We start from the raw sequence: 23,050 nt of genomic DNA, 5'->3' as shown, positions 1-23,050 counted from the left end.
AGTATTGTTAACAGTTTATTACATTTACAGAGCGCTAAAAATAAATAGAAAACCCTGAATAATTTTCGATGTTATGATCGGATCTTCAGATTCTAGAACTCAATCTTAATGGTTCGAAGGGTTAACCTCAAATATGCTAATTAATTAGTCGAGACGATACTTTTTACGAAATCAGACTAAAAACGCACTTACTCAGAAAAAACGTACAGTTTTTTCGATGGATTCGGATATCTGGTCGGTTTTCCGGTTAAATAGTTCCGGAGAAATCAAATTTTAAATATACAACTTTTTTTAAAAAATTCGATTTCTCAGGAACTACTGGACCGATTTGGCTCAAATTCTGTATTTTACCTCGTAAAATTAAATTTTTTAAGATGATGTCAAAAATTGTATACCTTACGATTCAAAAATTTTACGCTATTATTAAACAAAATTATATACATAAAAAAATATAATTCCAAAAGTTATTTTTTGCACAGAATTATCTTTGGATTAACGAATTTTATAATTGTGCGCAAAATTTTTTCAATTCGCTTAAATAATTCTTGAGAAGTAGCGAAATACGCAAAAAGTAAATTTAACATTAAAGGTCCCAAACTTTCGATCTCTCTCTTTACTGAACTATGGGGACCATATTTCCCAGATTGTGGCTATCCCCTATACTTTTGGGGTCAGAAATCCAAATCCATCATGAAAAAGATATATATGGGTTATTCTCACGAAAACTGTCATTTTTCAGTTCATAAAATCCCAAGAAAGTAAAGTGAATAAAAAGCTCTGAAACTTTTTATATTAATAGAAATATGTAATGGCATTATAAAGAAAGTATATATCCTATAAATTATACTTAATATTTAAATTAATTAATTTTTTAAATAATTAATTTATAATTAATTATTTATAATAATGAATAATTAATTAATTAATTTAATAAATAAATTTATTAATTTAATAAATTAATGTATTAATTTTTTAATTTATTTTTCAAATTAATTAATAAGTAAATTAATTATTTTCACTATTTAAAAAGTGAGGGAATGACACTAATAGTGAGGGAATGATATTTTATTTTAATACATGTTTTTATCTAAGTTACATCTACCTAAAGTTTGAAAATGATAACATACTAAGTATATCTAATATTTATTATAATTTAGTCTTATATATTTAATAGTTTTTACAGGTTTGGGAAATAAAATTGGCTGGCACGATTGAACAAAAAAAAATTTAATAATATACTCATCTTGAATCATTCCCTCACTTCAGCGTCATTCCCTCACTTTATACACTAGTGAGGGAATGACGAATTCAATAAAATTTAAAAATAACAGTTAGGCCTAATTAATTTCTGAAGTCAATCACATACAATTATATTCATACAAGAAAGCAACATATAATTATCCACTTTCTCGATGAAGTTGTATTTTATTTTACTCTAAAAAATGACATGAGGGAATGACAAATGTAAAAAATTTTACCTGGTTTGATTCATTCAAATTTATTCCACAGCAAAGCTTCTTTAAGTTGAAGATGGAAACATACTGCAATTTTGTTCTATGATGCCAGTTGTTAACTTCTGAAGTTTTTATTAAAATATTTTTATTCTAAGAAGATTGCAGGTGATAAGAACATTGTTGTGAGGGAATGACGCGAAACACTGGGGACAAAGTTTAAAATAGTGCTGTGTTAATATTTTTATCAGAAATTAAATTTAAAATTGATTTTCTGAATTCTATATTTCAGTATTCTGAAATAAAAAACACGAATTTGTAAAAAAAAAAATTTTATTTCAGAAACAATTTTTTTCTTTTTTTAAATCAGCAGTGGGGACAAGTGAGGGAATGACATATTGGTATATTTTAATTACCTAAAATAAATAAAAAATAAAAATTGATAATTTTATTTTTATTCTTTTGTTAGCTTGCATTCTGAAGGACACTTTCCCTGAATTTTTTTTTTCGTAAGCTGTAAAACAAACATAAAATATACTGGGGACATGAAAATGACTGTTTTTGTGAGAATGAGCCATATATATATGCAAAGAAAATACGTTTTTGTATCCAATTTTGCAACCTAAAATATCGTCTGCCCTTATTAATTAGGATATTTGAGGTTATCCACTCGAACCATTATGGTTGAATCCTAGAGCGTGAAAATCTCACCATTAGATCCAAAGTTATTCAGAGCGTTCCCTTTTTTGCGCACTGTACAACTATTCCAAAACCTTTTTTAAGTTCTAAGCGTACTTTTTCACTAATCATTTTTCAGAATTATTTTTTTTACCAAAATTTAAATTATTATCGTTTCTTGAAAACAAATTAGCATTGCATTTGTGACTTCCATTTCGATTGTGAGTTCTTTAAAATTAAAATAAATCAATAAGAATATGCTGTATTCTTTCTTACTTTTAATTTGCATTCAACAACTTAATTGAAGATTTCGTTCTCATTTTTTTCATAGTTAGAGCTCTTTTAATGCAAATCGAGTGTACCTTTGTTTAATTCCTATCTTTGAATTTATTGGACCTTTTCAAAAGAAGTTCTTTTAAAATGTTCATTTGAAAAATCTTTCCTATAAGTAACTGGAGTTTTATTTCTTGAATAAAATATATAATGTTATAATGTTGCTTCGTGTTTATTATAAATTCTATAAGTCTGTAAACTTAAGATACAGAGTTTACTAAATTAGACTGACCTATTTTAAAAATTTAAAGCAAGAACATTAGCATTAACATTAAAAAAAATTGCAACAAATTCCAATAACAATGTATAGGTTATGGTTTAAGTAATAAATCTGGTTATTATAAAATCTGGTTGATATTATTAATAACCAATGATTATTAATAATATCCTGGTTTTTGATAAAGGCGTGCACATAAAATTATGCACATTAATCAGACGTAAATTGCAAAAGGTTAGAACATCTAAAAAAACTTGTGTTTATAATTTATGCTCGATTATTAAAAATAAATAAATAAAGTTAGTTTTTAATTTTTCAGACAATATATTTCCTTAACACTCTAGACCTCAAGTTTTAAAAGGACATTTTGAGTACACGCCCTTTTATCTTTTTTTCCCTAAGAATGAAATAAGTGTTAAACTTCAAAAGCTGTTTTTTTCAAAATAACGTTTTCATTTCCGCAAACTCGATAACATTTCAATTTTCATCGAATTAACATCGAATTTTAAAGATACTAGGACTACTGTAATTTATTTTGCTGGTAAAAGTTGTTTTTATTTCATTTATAATTTCTGATCGATCGCATGATAAACGCATGATATTTAATCAATTGAAAATTATAAATTTAGCCAAAAATATCTTACGTGTACGGAAACTACATTACTTGTAAACGTGCTGATGAAATTTTAAATTTGATGAAATTTCAAAATTAAACACATTTTTGAGTAGGAAAAGAAGAAAATTGAGAAAATTCCATTTAAGAAGTACTTGGATCATTTAGGTATTCATAAATGCACTATACAGATTGTTCCGTAAAAACTACCATTAATATGAAATTTTAAAATCCTTATCAAAAATGAAAGCAAAATGTATACACAATGGAGGTTCCAAATTAAAATTTAAGCAAGGAAAAAACAAAAACATTATTTTTGTATTACTAAAATTGCTTGTTATAATATTCAAGTAAGGTGTCCATAGGTAGAATTGCAATTTGATGGTCGATTTGAGGTCAACAAAGTGGTATTTTAATTGTTTTTGCCAGTTTCTTAATTGTTTACAGATAGTAACCTTGACCAGAGATTCCCAATTTTTTACGGTTATAGAACCCTAAATGATCGAGTATCTTTTGGAGGAACCTCAAACATATGAATAAAATTTATTAGCAGCTGTGAATATATAGATCAAAGAAAGAAGAACAATTATTTTGATAACATTAATGTGAAGAATAAAATGTTTTTCAATAATCGTCTTTATCAATAAAACTCTTAAAATAATAGGTTTAACGTCTTAGTTGAATTCGCAGGCCTGAAGTCTAGTTCTGAAATTGTTTTGGATGTATACATTAGCTGAAAATGAATAAAATAAACTAAATTATGGTTTTCGAAAAAGAACTATTATAATCATTGAGAACAGTTATCAGCAAAAACATAGTTCGTTATTCTTGAATTCGATCATTTTATTTCAAACTGAGAAATTTGACGAAAAATACTGATGCAATTTTGTACAAATTTTGTCTTTTATTTGGTGGCATTTTATTTAAATAATATGTATCATAAAAATAACCAAACTTTCAAATAAATAATGATTTATTTTTTTGATATAAACATAATTACAAGTTTCAAAAATTATCAACGATTTAAAATACTTAAACTCTCGGAACGGAGCCCCAGCGTTCCGTGTAACACCATTGTTGATCAATATGCAACGTTGGACCAACTTAACAGGTTTAACTGTATCGATCAATTAAGTAAAAATTTGCTTAATTTATCTTGATGAAAGTTGGAAAAATAATAACAAAGTTCTTTTCCTTAACATTATCTATTGCGAGGTAATTTAAAAAATGCAATTAAATATATTACCGGGGAAGAATGTTTTAGCCATTGTTAATTACGCTAATTCCAATGTTCCATAAGAAAAGAAAAGTTCGACTGAAATATAATTTGGAACTAAATTATTTTAAACAGAAGCTTTATTATCTTCCTAGAAATACTTTATAATTCCCCTCCGGCCTTTCTGATGCGAATTCAAACAAAGAACTAATTCAATTACTGTAGATAATGGGAAAGATAATTTGATAAATCTTCAAGAATGTGTCTGAATGGTTTGTCGGACAACTTTTCATTTGGGAGAAGAAATAAATAAAAATTCTGAGCACCTAATTTAATCCACTTCGTTCTTTCAAATAATTTTTTTTACATCAGATTAAACGGCCGAAATATCTTTCGATTATTAGCAAGTACTCTTTGGTGTTAAGGAGAAATTTTGTCAAATAATCCCTTGTTTTGGGGAATTTTATCACATAATCCCTTGTTTTGGGGAAATTTTGTCACATAATCCCTTGTTTTGGGGAAATTTTGTCAAATAATCCCTTGTTTTGGAGAAATTTTGTCACATAATCAGGCAAAATTTCTCAATATATCATTCTGGAGAGATACTATCAAATAATCCACTGTTTAGAAGAAATTTTCGTTAAATAATTCCTTGTTCCGGAGTAAATATTTTCAAGCAATTTACTGTTTAGAAAAGGCTTTAACCCACTTTTCAAGGAAAGTTTTGTTAAATAATTCCAAATTGCTTAGTAAATTTTCTCAAACATTTTAATGTTTAGGAGAAATTTTTATCAAATAATCCACTATTTAGAGGAAATGTTTGCTAAATAATTTTTTGTTTCAGGGGGAATTTTCTCAGACAATCTACTGTTTAGGAAAAATTTTAATAAATAATCCACTGCTTAGAAAACATTTCTGGCTTATAATTCCCGGTTTTAGGATAAATTTTTTCAACTATCTACTGTTTAGGAGAGTTGTAGTTCATTTACGTTGCACTAGAGCTGCACAATGAGCTTTTGGCGACGGTCTGGGAAACATCCCTGAGGATGATCCGAAGACATGCCATCACAATTTTGATCCTCTGCAGAGGGGAAGGCACTCCTGCTTCTGTAGCCAGACGAGCTGCACGCGAAGTCGAGCACTTTAGGGTGGAACAGTTTAACGAGGACCAATACCGCACACCCTCAGTCCCTACGCAGACTATTCCAAGTGGTCACCCACCCGCACACTGACCGCAGCCAGTGATGCTTGACTTCGGTGATCTGCTGGGAACCGTGTCCTAACGATCTGTCCACTGCGGGACTTGTTTAGGAGAGATTTTGACAAATAATCCACTGTTTTAGGGAAAAAAATTTCAAATAATCACGGATATTCTTGATTATTCCCATCAATATCAAATTTTTGCTTCTAATTTCCGACCAACAAACCTGTTTTAATATAAATTTTCCCTAAGCATAAACTTGATTGCTCCCTTATAAGTTAAGAATAGGTTCTATTAAGAGCAGTTAAACTATGATATTCGTCTGTAAACTATAAAGAAGCAATTAATTTAAATTTAACTTTTAACATAATATTAATCACAGATTGAACTTACCTAACTGAAATATAAGCATAATATATAAAATAGAGGAGAAAAATTGATTTTCTTACGCTGTACTTCATGTTCAATACTCAACCTCGGTATGTTTTCAACACAAAATATAAAAATAGTTATTATAATACATTATTTTAGAGGAAGATATTCGATAACTTACTACAGGTTACCTCAGTGGCGTAACTAGGTAACCAAGGGCCCTGGGGCAAATTGAAAAATGGGGCCCCACTGCTAGGTAAACTGATTAGGTTTTATCAAATAAAAATATGAAATATACAAATAAAAAATGCTAAGCTACTTAAGCTCTTTTTTATGCACTGCAGGGCAGGTAATAAAAATATTAAACAGTAACAACATAAATTACAATTAATACTTGGTGTAGGTTTGGCTAATAAAACGAAATAGAGAAGATTCAAGGGTTTATTATATAAAGGTCGGGCCTACCAACTGTCTAAATAACAATTATATTTAAAAAATTTTCCTAGCTTTAGTTTTCGCAAAACTATCAATGACTTTGTTTAAATCCAGGCTTGATGCGGTTTTGTTTTCAATTGCTATTAGTGATAAATGTCGGAGTCGAGTTCGGCCCATATTATTTCTTAAATATCTTTCCATTATTTTTAATTTGCTAAATGACCTTTTAGCTGCTGCAGAAGTGACAGGAATTGTAAAGAATAATAACATTGCTGTAAATACTTCCGTTAGGTCGCATTCTAGAACTCCATATTTGCTCATTTTTTCCTTACATAATTGGTGAACAGCCACCTTTACGCTACGCTCATCTTTATTAGGACTCTTTAGAACTATTTCTGATAATGCTTTGATAATATAAAAATAACGAAGTTTTATTGCAGATATCGTATTGACCCTACTGGACCATCTAGTCGGATTTGTTTTTTTTAGAGTGGTGTCCGATTCGCCCGTGAATTTTGACAGTAGATTCCAACGTTTGATCCTGTTTCCGAAAAAGTTATACAAATCTTGCAACGTTGCGAAAAAAATCTGTATTTCCACACAACTGCTAACGGCATCCTTTATCACCAAATTTAAATTATGAGTGGCACAATGTACGTACTCTGTGTTAGGCTGGATATCCTTAATATGTTTTTGTACACCATTATACACACCACTCATCACACTGGCTCCATCATAGCCTTGCCCCATAAATTTTTTTAAATCAATATTTTTGTCGATAAATAATGTTGTCACTTGGTTGACTAAATCTACTGAGCCATGTTTAATAGCTGCATAAAAGCCTAGAAACACTTCTTTTACTTCTATATCAATTGGCTGTCCATTTTCCGATCTGGTTATTACTGCATACCTCACAACAATGCTTAGCTGATCTACCTTCGATATGTCCTGTGCCGTATCCATTATGATGGCAAAAAACGGTGACGCTGTAATTTGTTCTAGTAGATGGGTTCCCTAAGCTCTCAATCATTTCATTTTGAATTGTTGCACTCAGATATCTTGTAGAACCTAAAAACATAAAAAAAACACAATTTCAAAAAAGTTCTGATATTGAAAGGTTAATAATTATAAACAAAATAAAACTATAAAATAATTATTATTACCTTTGAGCATATCCAAAACTTGCAGCAAAATGTGATCATATCGGGCGACAAGCTCTACAATGGACAGAAAATTTCCGTGGTATCCTTTCTGACTTATTTTCTTGACGTCCTCTCAAAGCCAAAGAACTCTTTGCTAGGGTAAGTATGATATCGAATAACCTTTGAAGAACCATTTTCCAAAATGATGCTTCTTTGCGAATTTCATTTTCAAGTTCCTTGTCGATAGTATTAGTATCCTTTTTTTTTCCAAAATTCTTACACAGCACATGCTTCTGAATGGCCACTCGAACAACTGTGTTATTTAATTCCTTCTGATAAATGCTTCCAATCTCGAATTCCCGTACACCAAACATTATTCCTTTGTGAAGCAAATAACCAGCAGGGTTGACAATAGGCAACGTCTAGTATTTTGGAATAACACAACCAAAAACGATTAACTGGCCCATATTTAGAACACGAAACGTAGTACGATTTTGAAAAAACATCTATTGTTCTGGTTGAGGTCTGTTGGAAAAGGTCCTGAAGGCTGTAAAGGCCCCATATCAAGAATTTGACGTTTTTCGTTATCACTTAATATCTTGTTCGTGAAGTTTCCCAAGTCATAAGAAGATTTGTCGTACACATTTTCGAAAAATGTAGAGGTCTGTGTTTCCTCCAAACCCTCCGCTCTTATGTGTGTCATGCAAACATCATCCACGTTCACATGATCGGCGGTGGAGGTATCTCTAACTGCAATAATTGTCGAATCTTCTTCAGTAGGCTTCTCAGCCAACACTGCAGTTACCACATTATTTGAGTCACTATCAATAGAAATATTTTGGCCAGATGTACTTGCAGAAGGCTGACTAAAAAACTTGTCAATTTTGGGCAATTTTTGTTTACTATCTTCTCTTTCTTGGCGTTGTTTGCGGTTAAATGCACCACTAGGTTTCTTCTTTTTATCCATAATTTTAGTTTTCTAATTTATTTAAACAATACAATATTAGATTGTGCTCGAGTAATTAGGTACTCACTGTTCACTGACGACGTTAAAAGTAAAATAAAAGGAAAGAGAAACACAATGATACGCAACAAGTGTCGTTGGGGAATCCCCGGAAAAAAATTATCACCGTTTGTGTTACCACATTTAACGGTGGAGACTGTAATGGTTGGCAACTGTCTGGCGACCTTTTAAGGCGCACTTGGTGCATTTTGTCATCCCGTCGGAGGGATGCGAGAGAGAGAAAGGTATATGTATGTTTGATGTAATCGGGAGAGGGTCTCCCTTGGTATTCTAAGAGCTGGAAGCTCTTACTGAAAAACAATGCATATTTCTTTTGTTTTTAAATAAAGTTAAGTTTTATTGTTTTAAAAATCTGGTCTGCTTATTTATTGGAATGGAAAGGCATTACAGAGATCATGAACGATCTCCTGCCCACGGACCTGAATTAATGTACCCACTGCAGGTGACTTGCATTTTTTCACGATATTTCGCGTTATACAATGAGCTGTAGCCGAAATCTATAGATTTGACACGATTTATTGACTTAACGGACATCAATACGAGTGGTAAAATCAAATAAAATTGAACCACGATATTGACCAGCACCAAAAAGTTTATTGACATTAGCTTACTTACTCCTGATACAGCATTAATTTTTTAACCGCTCTCGAAAAAAAAATCTTAACTCGAATTCACAATAAAACGCACATCGATAAATAATAAAACGCACATATCACTCACTGTCCGTCAAATTGACAACACTGCCAACCAACAGAAAGAATTTAGGGGAATTCCCTGGGCATAACTTTTGAATTTCTCTCAACTGAGTTGTCATGATTAAAGTGGGGTTGCAACCTGTCATATTTATTTTGAAAATGGGAGAAATTTCCAAAAGTTCAGTTCGATCGAGATTTCTGGTAAGGATTCGAGGGCAGGGCCCCCTGAGCTTGAGGGCCCCGGGGCACTGCCCCGCCTAGCCCCTAAGTAGCTACGCCACTGGGTTACCTTATGGTGAAGCTTTTTATTCTGGTCTACTCGTCCTACCAGCAGTAAGCAGAAGGTTAGTATGTACACTGAGAAAAAATATGGTCAAAACTATCAAAATATGGTAAAATTTACCGCGTTTCTGGTGTTCTATAGGAGCACGAAAACCTCAGCAATTTTCCGGAATAGCTTTGGTATTGATTTTGGTGAAATTAACAATAAATTATAATTTTATAATTTGTGATAAAATTTATTAATTGCGGTAAAATTTAGTAATTTTATCATGATACCTTAGATTATGGCATAAAAATGATTTATTCGCTTAATTTTACATTTCAGTTTTGTACATTTTACTAAATGAGTGGTAAAAAGAACTATAATTTTGAAAAACAGAATTTCCGATAAACCGTTACAAAATCAACGGAAAAACTACCAAATGAAAAGTTTAAAAACCGTATATTTTGGTTTTCATTACCTGAATTATGATTTTTAGAGCGATGTCATTACCATACAGTTCGGTAATTTTACCAGAATTATTTTCTTCGTGTAAAAATCAGATCATGACACACAGGTAAATTATGGGCAAAACTACCAGAATATGGTAAAATTTACCGTGTTTCTAACTTTATGGGAACACCAAAAAGTTTGTTAATTTTTACCGAAGAGCCTTTGGAAAAATTAACAATAAAATTAAGTTTCATACTATAGGATAAAATTTGGTAACTGGTAAAATTTGGTAATTTATCATAATTTCGTAGAATTCATAAAACTATTTATTCCGTTAAGTTTAGTTTTTAGTCTAGTGTAAAAAATACTAGACTAAATATGTGGTTATAAGAACTATACTTTTGAATACCAGAATTTCCTTCAAATCGTCACCATTTTAAAGGAAAAATTACCAAACGAATAGTTTAAAAACAATATGTTTTGGTTTTATTAACCAGGAATATTTTTGTTCTTTTTTTTACTGGAACTATAATTACCATACAGTATTGTAATTTTCCAGATTTGGATTGAAAGTCATTCCGTTCCGTTTCTCGCACAAGTCTCTCACCTTTTTTAAAAACTGCAGAAGAATTAAATGGAAAATTTCTTGAAAAAATTTATAGAACTATATTTTTTAACCTTAAATGCACGCAATGATATTTCTTCAGCATAAAATATGTATTATAACTCACACAATAAAAAAAAAATGTTTTGAAATAAATTGTCAAACCAGCGCTTTTTTTGTCGTCATAAAACAGGATCTAGTGATAAATATGTAATGTTATTAATGATGTGACAAAGATTAAAAATAATGCTTTGTTCATAAAAGTTTAACATGTCTTGAAAGAGAAAGATAAATTTAATCATTTTTTTTCACAACACAAAACAAAGTAAAATATGTAATTAATAATTTGTTTCATATTGAAAAAGAGAAAAATGTGGCAGATGATTGAAAGTTAAAAAAACAAGATCGCTGAGTAAAAAATTTTTGAAAATAAAAATTCATCTTTCAGTGGAGCACAATTTGCTTAAAATGACAAGACTAATTCCATAAAATTTTCTTTACTTAAATAAAAAAATATTTTAGATGATATTAGTGATTGCAGTACAATATAAAGATTGAATATTTCATCAATTATTAATTTAGAAAAATGTTAGTCGTTAGTGTTAATTACGTTAAAACTATATTTTAAGCATAGACTGCTTTCAGCTAAAGTTCTAAAAATTTTTTTAATTTTATATTCTTTATAAAAAAAAGAGGCAATCTAAAATTAGCTTTTTACTTTTTCATATCGTAAAAATTTTTTAATGACTTACATCTAGGATTATAAAGAATGTGAATAGATTTACTTTTTTCAACTTGGCCCAACAATCCAACAGTTGTTCGAAATAATAGTCAATAATTTCTAACAAAAGTTTTTAGGGGATTTTTGTTGAATTGTGAATTTTCTTGTCATCATTAAGAGGCATTGCAATTAATTTTTCTTTGTACTTACACGAAGTTCTTGAAACTCTCGTCGAATTTTTATGTTAAAAATATATTCGTATAAAAATTTTTTTTTTTATTTAAAAAAAATTATACTGGGTGTACCAAAAGCTATTAACGATTTGAAAAATTATTTTAAGAAAAACGGGAGAAGATTTAAACGTACGTTTTGTTGTGATCTGCCAAGGAAACCAATTACTTTTTTCTCATATAATTTCAAAATTAGTTGGAAAACTTCTCGACAGATGACGCTTTTAATTAAGTAAAAGTTTAAAACAATGCTTTCATGGTACCTACTATTATTGCCACAATGTGGTCCAGTCGGGAAGGGAAATTAACCGTCATCCAATTAATTGCTTCTATTTGGACTAATTTGGCATGAGCGAACAGTCATATAATTCTAACATAATTTGGTCTCTAATTTGAAATTAGAGTTTTTCCAGACAGAAGCGCAATCTGTGGACAAACTTTGTTACTAAATTTGAATTTGGTAAGAAAAATGTAGCAAACCGTACATCTCCTTTATCTTTAAGTGGTTTTTCACCCTCATGTTTATTTTTAGGACACTTCCCAGATAGCAAAATAAAGTTTATTTTCCCTCAGTAAAAACCTTTCAATGTAAACCTAAAAAGGCTTGTAATACGGCTTACGTGTAAACCTTCTAACCTTAAAACGAGATCTGTAACAATCTGCTCTATTCTACCCTAATCCAAAACCTTGGAAAACAACCTTCTATATAAAAACCTTAAATTGAGGTTGACTTAAGGTTTTCACTTGCTGAAAATAATCTTTTAATAAGGCTATTCTCAAGGAGAAAATAATCTTAAATCTCGGTAATTATAAATATCGGTATTATTTCTTTTGGCAAAGTCTTGTATGCTCAGATAAAATCAACCTTTTTTTAAATATTTTTTTTTTAATTCAAGATCAAAATGATTCCTCGTGCACCACTGAAAAAGTACAACACGAGGCTTACTGACGTAAGTATGGTAGCAAACAATGTGGGATATTTAAACAGAAATACATACTAAAAGGGCATGTAAAATTTAGAAAAGAAAAATAATAATAATAAAAAATAATAATAATTAAAAACATTTACAAAAAGGGTGGTTTGCAATCTTCTCACCAAGTTAAAGTGTGTTACAGTTAAGTATTGTATAAGTTAACTTTAACCATTGTATATTTAAGTATGGTATTGATCTTGAAAAGTACTATACTGAACTTGATGAGGAGCATTATATACTTTCGTTAAGATTAATATAATCTCGATATTTGAAAACTTGTTGAAAATGAAATGAAAATCGGCTATGGTTATTTAGATTTTTGCGATATCTAATCAACCAGTAATCTGAAACAATATAGTTCCTATTTTATATTCTAATTTTTATAAACAATACAACACTTACGAATACTTGATAAAATATGAAGTTCATTCCATTAAAAAGTTCATGAATATATAATGATTTTGACAAACGAATAAAAGAATAAATAAACGATGGACTTAAGTTAAAAAAAAATCAGGAAATGATTTCTATATTTATTTAACCCATGTCCAACTTTTTTCCAATAATATGTTTTATGCTAATAATATTGTCGTGAAATTAGTTGAGCAATTACGGAATAGAATAATTTAAGAAAGTTGAAAAACCGTTGAAAAATTTTGGGACGCGATGAACAACTCTAAAGAAATACCAAATTCTGCCGGCCAGGTGGCCGAGCGGTTAGCGTGCCTGACTGCGGAGCCAGTGGCTGCGGGTTCGAATCCCGCTTTGGGCATGGATGTTTCTTTCTCTCTATCTGTGTTCTATGTCCTTTCTCCTTTGTGTGTGAATGTGTGAATGAGATCCGCCCTATAAACGGGTTGTGGTAGTGTGACGTGGGCGACGCTGCTCCACCGCCGTGGCTTCGCCACAGGTGCCCACTGGGTAACGAAAAGAGAGTTAGCAGTTCTGGCACTTTCTGTGGCCAATGGACAGTAGTTCCAAGTGCCCGCCATTAAAAAAAAAAAAAAAATACCAAATTCTAAAATTAAGCTAAATCAGGAAAAAAATTATTACAATTAGTGCTGTAAAAAGTAATAATCTACATTTCATGGAAATATAATTTAACAACAATAAACAATAATAACCAACTAGAGCTTTTATTATGCTTAAAAAGTGCGAGTATTTTTTGAGATGGTAATAAAACACATGTTTCTTCTTATTAAAAGTCAGACATCTCTGTATTACTTTTAACTGGAAAATCAGTTTCTCTGTTAACTAAAGAATAGGGGTTATCACTTTTTACCTGCAAGCTTCCAATTATATGAAATAAATTATTTTATGAAACCAAGTAAATTTATTTTTTGTAACTTACTCGATATTTCTTGAAATTGCAAAAATCTATTTTCTAGCCTGACTGGGAAATAAAAATGTTTTATTAAGCAAACACTTGATACGATGCCATTAAATATCAAGACTTAAAAATAACTTGTTTTAAAGAAATAAAAAAATGTAAGGTCTGTTAGCATACAATGCATTTTAGATCTATCAATAAAAGTGATTATGGGTTTGAAAACTTTATAAGTGTAAAACAAATACTTTCTAAAAGAAATCGATTTATTGGATCTTTTTAATTAGAACTCGCTGAATTTCAAATTTCGATTTTCGATAAAAACATTTAACTAAACGCTCTTTTGATATATGACTCACTAATTCGATTATTATTCTTCAACTCAGACATTTATTCATAAAATACACTTTTGTAAATTCTCTGGTCTACTGCACTGTAAAAAATTCCGGATCAAATTATGGTATTAAGTACCGGCACTTTGAGTGCATCATCAATAAAATATATCTAACCGTAAAATTCATTTTTACCGTAAAATATTATAATAACGTAATTTTACGGTAATATTTATTTAATTACAGTGATTCAGAAATTTTATGGTAATTATTACAGTAAAAATTATAGTATATCAGATTTTTTGTCCCAGACCCCTATTTTGAAATGGATTCTTATAGATTTGAAACAGTAAGGAGTTTTACTTACTTAAGATCAATTATTACTATTGACAATAGAAGGATTCCTGAAATGAAAAAAAACCAACTCTATCTGGCAACTAGGGCTGTCTATCGGCTGAGAAGATTAATTAAATCTGGGTTTCTTTCTAGAAAAGCAAAGTTCTTAATGTACAAATCTCTTGTCACGCCAATCTTGACAGACGCTTCTGAAGCTTGGATAGTGACAAAACTGGAGGGAAAAATTTATCAAAATATTTGAGAGAAAGATTTTGCGGAGTATACTTAGTCGTGTAAATGAAAACAATAACTGGAGAGGGTGATTTAACTTTGAACTGTACAAGATTTATAAACAACCCGATATTATTAAATGCATAAGAATAAATAAAATGAATTGGATGACCCACGTGATTCGAATGAGTGATGACAATTCAATAAAAAAGATACTGCTTTTTAGACCCACTAGAACAAGAAAGCGGGGGAGACCGCGGTTGAAATGGGCTGACTCGGTGGAGTGTGATTTTCTTGCAATTAATGAAAAGAGTTGGAGATCGAAGATAAATCGGAAGTCGTTATGAAGAGATCTTCAGAGGAAGGCATTGGCCCACATTGGGCTGTCTGGCCAATTATGATGATGATGAGATTTTTTGTTCCTGTAAAAAAAGTACGGTGAAAAGTACTGGCACCCTGGATGCCTGTACTTTTTACCGCAATGTGATCCGAATATTTTTACGATGTACTGTTAGATGAAATAGATGTTTAAGTATTTGTAGTAAATAATACAAGCGTCTCTAAAGCATTCAAGTAATACTTTAAATTAAAATATTAATTGTCATTTAAATCAAATTGACATATTTTAAGCATTTTTTCAACACACGAGTAAAATTAAAGAATAAAAAAAACTTAGTGTTTTTAATTATATTAGCTTTATAGCAATAACTAAAAAAAAAGAATAAAATGTATGGGAAATCAAATTTGTTCACTAAAATTATAATGAAACAATTGTTTTTAAAAATACAAAAATTTTCAAACTGTATGTAAATATTGTCAAAATGTTTGGAATTTTCAAAAATTATTAATGAAATTTTTGACGCTCAAGAAGTTTTTTATTTGCTTTTATATCGTATTATGATTAATAACTAATTAATTAGCGTATTTAGTTGCCCCTTTAAACTATAAATATTGCAATTTTAAACGTAAAAAAACTCACACTTATATTTTCATTCGAAATCTAAACATAAGATATTTTATCCGAGTGTGATCTTTTTCTTTGCAAAACACGAAATACAAGATTAAAATCTATTTTCTACTATCTGAGACATTTTCGCCATGGTTGCATATTTTCTTCAAGACTTCATATTTTTTTTTTAGGTGGTATAAGAGAATTTTCAAGTAGTATAGTTTTTGGAATAGTTTATTTTTAAATTTTTATGTAATATTTCCTAGTACTTTGTACGAACATTATGCTATAATATATTACCCCTTTCAAATGTGAAGCTGTTTTGCAAGAAAGAGTAATGTGGATTTGATAGAGAGGTATTTTTTTTATGTTGTTTTAAACTCCGTTTGTGAGATTTGAAACGAATTCTCAGCTTTGATATTTTTCTTTCCCAGTTATGTTATACATTTCTTAACAAAGAAGGCTTTCATAGTATATTCTTTAGAAGTGTTTATTATTTAAATGATACGCATTATTTATTTAAACATAATTATAATATAAATTATAATTTTATACTCGCAATAGTAACTTCCCTAAGCATAACTTATGTTTGTATGTATGAAACATACTTAAGGAAGTTAAATTACCTTATTGTAAATGGAGACTAAAAAATGATTTTTATCAACAAACATGTGATTCAAAATTAAAAAGTAATAATTACAAGAGGTATTACCCGTAAATAAAGTATAAGAAAAGAATCTAAATGAAATGCATAAAAAATTTAAAGTACAGTGCTCAAAAATTAACGGACCACCCTGAATAACTTTCGATCTAATGATTGGATCTTCATGTTCTAGGACTCAATCTAAATGGTTCGAGAGGATGACCTCAAATATGACCTCATATCTTTTTCATGATGGATTTGGATTTCTGACGCCGAAAGTATAGGGGGTAGCCGCAATCTGGGAAATATGGTCCTGATATTTTGATCAGGAGAATCCAAAATTTGGGACCCTCAATTCTAATTTATTTTTGGCTTATTTTGCTATATTTTATGAATTTTTTAAACGAATTGAAATATTTTGTTCACGCAATTATAAAATTTGTTTGTCCAAGGATAAATTCATGCAAAAAATAACTTTAAGTTAATATTTGTTATTTTTTATTACTTTATTTAATAGTGGTCGTTGTTTGCTTTGAATAAATGAAAAGTTTCAAAGTTTTAAAACGTAAAGCACAGAATTTTTTAAATCATTAAAAAAATTAATTTCGCGAGGTAGAATACAACATTTGAGCAAAATCGGTTGAATAGTTCCTGAGAAATCAAATTTTAACGATACGACTTTCTTAAAATTCGAATATATAAAAAAATCTGAATATATATAATATATAATCTGAATATCTATCTGAATATATAAAAAAAACATCTTTTTACAAAATTATTTTACCTATTACCTTCAAATTTCGATTTTATCTTAAATGCTAAAACTATATTTTTACGTAATTATACTTATATTTTTTCACAAACATGCAGACAAACGTGGTATTGTTGATTTATTAGAGAATTCTATGAAATGATCGTCAATTTTTAATTGTTACTTCAAAACTTTATTTTAATTATTATTTGTTTTTATCGTTAAATGACTGTTTTATTGACCTTTATGTTCCTAAATGAAGCTTAAAAATGTTTTGTTTGGTTTCGATTAAATTTTAAAAAGTCTTCGAGATTGGACTTAGCTACCACCTCATGAGAATTAACTGTAGCGGCATAAAGTAATTACGCAATGGGAGATTTCCCTTTCATTAGCTAAGCGATTAAGTAATGGCTGTTTTTTCTCATTAATTTAGGGTTAAAAATAGGAAGTTTCATTTATATTAAATATATTTTTCTCTCCAAAGGATAATATGTTTTTAATAAAGAAGAGTTTTGAAGAGAGGAATGAACAAAAAAAAAAAAAAAAAAAAAAAAAAAAAAAAAAAAAAAATGAAAATTATCAATCTTTTTTTAACTCATATCGTAACAAGATAATTAATTTAATTTGAGAGTTGTTAAAATGTTGTACTGATGCATGTTAAGTTCACGGAAAAAAATCCTGGTATGGAACTGGTGAAAAAAATTAAATCTGGTTAATAAAACCGAAATATACGGTATTCAAACCATTCATTTGGGTAATTTTACAGTTCCTATGGTAACGGTCTACTGGTTTTAAAATTAAAGTTCCTATTACCAAATATTCAGTAAAAATGCAAAACTGAAAAGTGAATTTAATCGAATAATGCTTTTTATGCGATGCTAAGGTACCATTATAAAATTAATGAATTTTACCACATTTACCAAACTATGTCACCCATTATAAAACCATGTTTTATTGTTAATTTTAGCGAATTCCCAAACGCTACAGTTAAAGTTACCGAGTTTTTTGATGTTCCAACAGAGCCCGAAACACGGTAATTTTACTACATTCTGGTAGTTTTGCCCATATTTTTTTCTCGGTGTCAAAAAAATTACAAAAATATTTGCTTCGTTGCTTAAGAAGAATAGTAATAAAGGAAAAAAACATTGATAAGTTGCGTATAAATTTTAAATTTCTCTCAAAAGACCTAACCATCCATTGAAATATGAGGTATATTAAAATTTATGATGCATTGAAATTCGTCCCGCAGTGGACTGATCATCAAGACACGGTTCCCAACAGATCACTAAAGTCAAGAATCACTGGCTGTGGTCAGTGTGCGGGTGGGTGACCACTTGGATCAACCTGCGTAGGGACCGAGGGTGTGCGGTATGGGTCCTCGTTAAACTGTTCTACCGTAAAGTGCACGACTTCGCGTGCAGGGCGTCGGGCTACCGAAGCGGGGGTGCTATCCCCTCTGCAGAGGATCAAAATTGTGATGGCATGTCTTTGGATCATCCTGAGGGATGTTTCCCAGACCGTCACCAATAGCCCATTGTACAACTCTTGTGTGACGTAAATGAACTACAACAGCAACTAATGTTAAAACAGACCAAACCCGTTGCTTTTAGCTATGTTGATCTGTTTAAACTAGCGATGTCACTTAAAAAATATCTCAAGATGTATGAGTTCATTGGTCAAGTTATACAATTCAGCATTTATTTGCATGCTATTAAATTTTATTGTAAGGGTCGGCATTCTTCAGTGAGTTTGGGTTTTCGTATACTTAAATATTTCTTTATTCATTCACATGCGTATACAGGCTTCTGTGTTCAATATATAGAAAAGCTTATAAAGCCTTGTTAAATTGGAAAACAGATAGCACAACTTAGAGAAAAATAGCATAAATATAAATCCGAGACTTAGGAAGATTTGAACCTGTTACCTATTAGATTCACAGAATTTGGTAGAGGAATAAAACTCCGATGCCACAGTGTTACCACTTTTCGCCTATTTCCCTTCCTTTTCAATTTTTAGGTCAAGACGGTTGTCAATGATTGCTCTATATAGCTTTGAATTTCTAAGTAGATATGACCGAAGAAAAATGACATACCGGGAGTTTCTAGTATTGGGATACGATTAAAAAGATCAAAGCTTCCAGTTGAGGAATCTCGGCCATTTTCAACCACATAATATACTAGTGTCTATTAGAACAAGGTCTTGCCTTACACTTCGTTGCAAAACGGTCTTCGATTTACGTATCTTTGGATCTACAGCACTTCCCGTGGAATGGTTCTAAAAAAGCAGCAGTTGTACAGACAACACTTTAAAGTACACAGTTTCCCTTCACATCTATGTCTAAATTGAGGAATTGGTCCGCATTGTCTTTTGTGCAGCTCTAGTGTGACGTAAATAAAGTACCTACTTAAGGTACGCAGAGATCCATTTTTGACAAAGGTGCACGAACTTTCTACTTTTTAAGGTCCTAGACAAGACTATCTTTTAATTTAGCAATGAAACACGCTTGCTTTTCGCTTATAACAGTTAGAGTGTTTTAGTTGAACTCACATATCCTCTGCCCCTAAATAACATTCTTAATTCTTTTACCTTATCACCAACTTTAAACACTTGCCAAATTAAAGAACCTATGACATAAATTACTGAAGGACATTGTCAAAAGATAATAAAAAATACATTGAATACTTCGTAAATTGAATTTGCTACATTCAAGTTTTTCGCGGAAATTGCTGTTGTTATAGTTCATTTACGTCGCACTAGAGCTGCACAATAGGCTATTGGCGACGGTCTTTGAGACATCCCTGAGGATGATCCGAAGACATGCCATCGCAATTTTGATCCTCCGCAGAGGGGATGGCACCCTAGCATCGGTAGCCTGATGACCTGCACGCGAATGTGTCCCGCGGAGAGACAATGTTTTCGGTGACTTAAGCAATCAGTGCAGCATCTAAGATAAAGCATTTATTTGTTTTATTTATTAGAATTACATACATTTGCAGGCTTGTGCGCTCAGTTATAGGCTTATAAACCTTTGTCAAATAGAAGATTAGATAGAACAATGCAGAGAAGGACAGCACAAAGATACATCGAGGGTAACAGCGATATTCGAATCCGCTACTTTCACACTTTGCACAGCTTTTGGTGAGCGATACCGCCTGGCCATGGAAGCCTCTCTAAAATAAAGCAAAAAGAGAAAATTGACAGCCGGAAGCGATTTCTTGTACGAATTCATTTTTATAAAAGGTGCTTGCAAGCTTTATCGGTGACTGCGTTGGCTTGTCGCAATGCAGTCGGTACTTTGTTCGGCGTTCCTGATGTGGCATGTGCCATAATGTTCTTTTATTCTGTTCGTTTTTGTGTCAGACGTAGTTTCTATGTTTTATCTGAATGACACAATTTTTGAAGTTTTACTTTTCAAGATATATTTGGCACTTGCCTAATGTCTGCATTTAAGTAAATTTGATACGCATTTTGGAAGAATTGGAAGGATGTCTAAAGCATTTTTGCTTTGTTTAGACATTTTTCTAACATGAAATAGTCACAATTTCTAAGTTTAAAACAAGGATCATGGCACTTATACGGTATCGTAAATACTGTAAAAAGCACATTACTAGGTAATAATTCCTTCAAACATTTTTCAAATTATCTACAAATCGAAACTTCTGCCTTTCTCTTCAGGAAATAAAGTTTAGAAATTCCTTTTGGAACACATTGTTAGGTAAAGTAATTGAAGATCAAAGGAAAAAAGATCAATTCCTTTCTTCATATAAATAAAGTTTGGATTAGTCTGTTTCTTTTTAAGGATAGCTAAGTCTATACAAATCAATAACTTGGAAAATCTGTTCTCTGAGAGTTATTACACAGCTAAGGTGTGTGGTCACTCAATGAATAATTCTATTCCGTGCCCTTCCGTATTTTTTTCTCAGAATTTGCTTTCATGTATATTAAGTTTACCTCTAGATTTTAAATTGTTCATTTTAAAACTACATAACGTTTTCAATAAAAGAAAAACCCTTGAAAAAGTTTAAATCCTAGATTTTTGTTTTTCCAATAGTTAAAAGTACGTTAAATTCAATTTAATAAAGTTTTGAAATTTAGATAACTTAAGAAATGGGGTGGGAGCTCTTCACTTTTTATTAAATTTGCTTCTTACACTACTTTTCTCTAAAAATTAATAGCGTTACATTTTACTTGTTTAGAGTTTCACTAATTGTTCATGAGACACTACTATGTTGGTTATAGCTTGATCTTTTAAATCTAGGATCTAATTATCATAGTTCTTGTCGGAGTCTGGAGTCTGAAATTGATATTGGACTCTGCTGCCTGACTGCCTACATCCGATGGTAAAATTGGTTTTGGACTCTGCTGCCTGACTGCCTACATCCGATGGTAAAATTGATTTTGGACTCTGCTGCCTACATCCGATGGTAAAATTGATTTTGGACTCTGCTGCCTACATCCGATGGTAAAATTGATTTTGGACTCTGCTGCCTACATCCGATGGTAAAATTGATTTTGGACTCTGCTGCCTACATCCGATGGTAAAATTGATTTTGGACTCTGCTGCCTACATCCGATGGTAAAATTGATTTTGGACTCTGCTGCCTACATCCGATGGTAAAATTGATTTTGGACTCTGCTGCCTACATCCGATGGTAAAATTGATTTTGGACTCTGCTGCCTACATCCGATGGTAAAATTGATTTTGGACTCTGCTGCCTACATCCGATGGTAAAATTGATTTTGGACTCTGCTGCCTACATCCGATGGTAAAATTGATTTTGGACTCTGCTGCCTACATCCGATGGTAAAATTGATTTTGGACTCTGCTGCCTACATCCGATGGTAAAATTGATTTTGGACTCTGCTGCCTACATCCGATGGTAAAATTGATTTTGGACTCTGCTGCCTACATCCGATGGTAAAATTGATTTTGGACTCTGCTGCCTACATCCGATGGTAAAATTGATTTTGGACTCTGCTGCCTACATCCGATGGTAAAATTGATTTTGGACTCTGCTGCCTACATCCGATGGTAAAATTGATTTTGGACTCTGCTGCCTACATCCGATGGTAAAATTGATTTTGGACTCTGCTGCCTACATCCGATGGTAAAATTGATTTTGGACTCTGCTGCCTACATCCGATGGTAAAATTGATTTTGGACTCTGCTGCCTACATCCGATGGTAAAATTGATTTTGGACTCTGCTGCCTACATCCGATGGTAAAATTGATTTTGGACTCTGCTGCCTACATCCGATGGTAAAATTGATTTTGGACTCTGCTGCCTACATCCGATGGTAAAATTGATTTTGGACTCTGCTGCCTACATCCGATGGTAAAATTGATTTTGGACTCTGCTGCCTACATCCGATGGTAAAATTGATTTTGGACTCTGCTGCCTACATCCGATGGTAAAATTGATTTTGGACTCTGCTGCCTACATCCGATGGTAAAATTGATTTTGGACCCTGCTGCCTACATCCGATGGTAAAATTGATTTTGGTCTCTGCTGCCTACATCCGATGGTAAAATTGATTTTGGTCTCGCCTGATTACATCTAGAGATGGAAGACTTCAGAGGAAAGTTAAGGTAAAAATTTCATATAAAACTTAAATTTTCTAGACTTACTGGAATGTATAAAGTTTCTCTGAACTTATCTCGTTATACAAAAGATTTACCTTGTAAATTTAATGTTTATAATGTTTATAAATGTTTTTAATGTTTATAAATACGATTTTTTTTAAAATTCCGATTAAGAGTATGAAGCATTTTAATTTCGCATTGAAAGTAAGGAAAATACTTAAGAAATTTGACTGTTTTTAGTTTAATTCTCACTTTAATCAGCTCAGAATGTGTGTA

General features: G+C 31.1%; 1 protein-coding gene across 1 annotated transcript; it reads right to left on the bottom strand.

The window, feature by feature from the left end:
- Positions 1–6,570: 6,570 nt before the first annotated feature.
- Positions 6,571–7,479, bottom strand: LOC139427258 (zinc finger MYM-type protein 1-like). Its single transcript, XM_071188311.1, has one exon. The coding sequence runs from the start codon at positions 7,477–7,479 to the stop codon at positions 6,571–6,573; it is 909 nt and encodes a 302-aa protein (XP_071044412.1).
- Between the last annotated feature and the right edge of the window lie 15,571 nt (positions 7,480–23,050).

The sequence above is a fragment of the Parasteatoda tepidariorum genome, chromosome X2, assembly GCF_043381705.1.
Source record: "Parasteatoda tepidariorum isolate YZ-2023 chromosome X2, CAS_Ptep_4.0, whole genome shotgun sequence".
NCBI lineage: Eukaryota > Metazoa > Arthropoda > Arachnida > Araneae > Theridiidae > Parasteatoda > Parasteatoda tepidariorum.
This window is presented reverse-complemented; position numbering and strand designations above follow the sequence as displayed.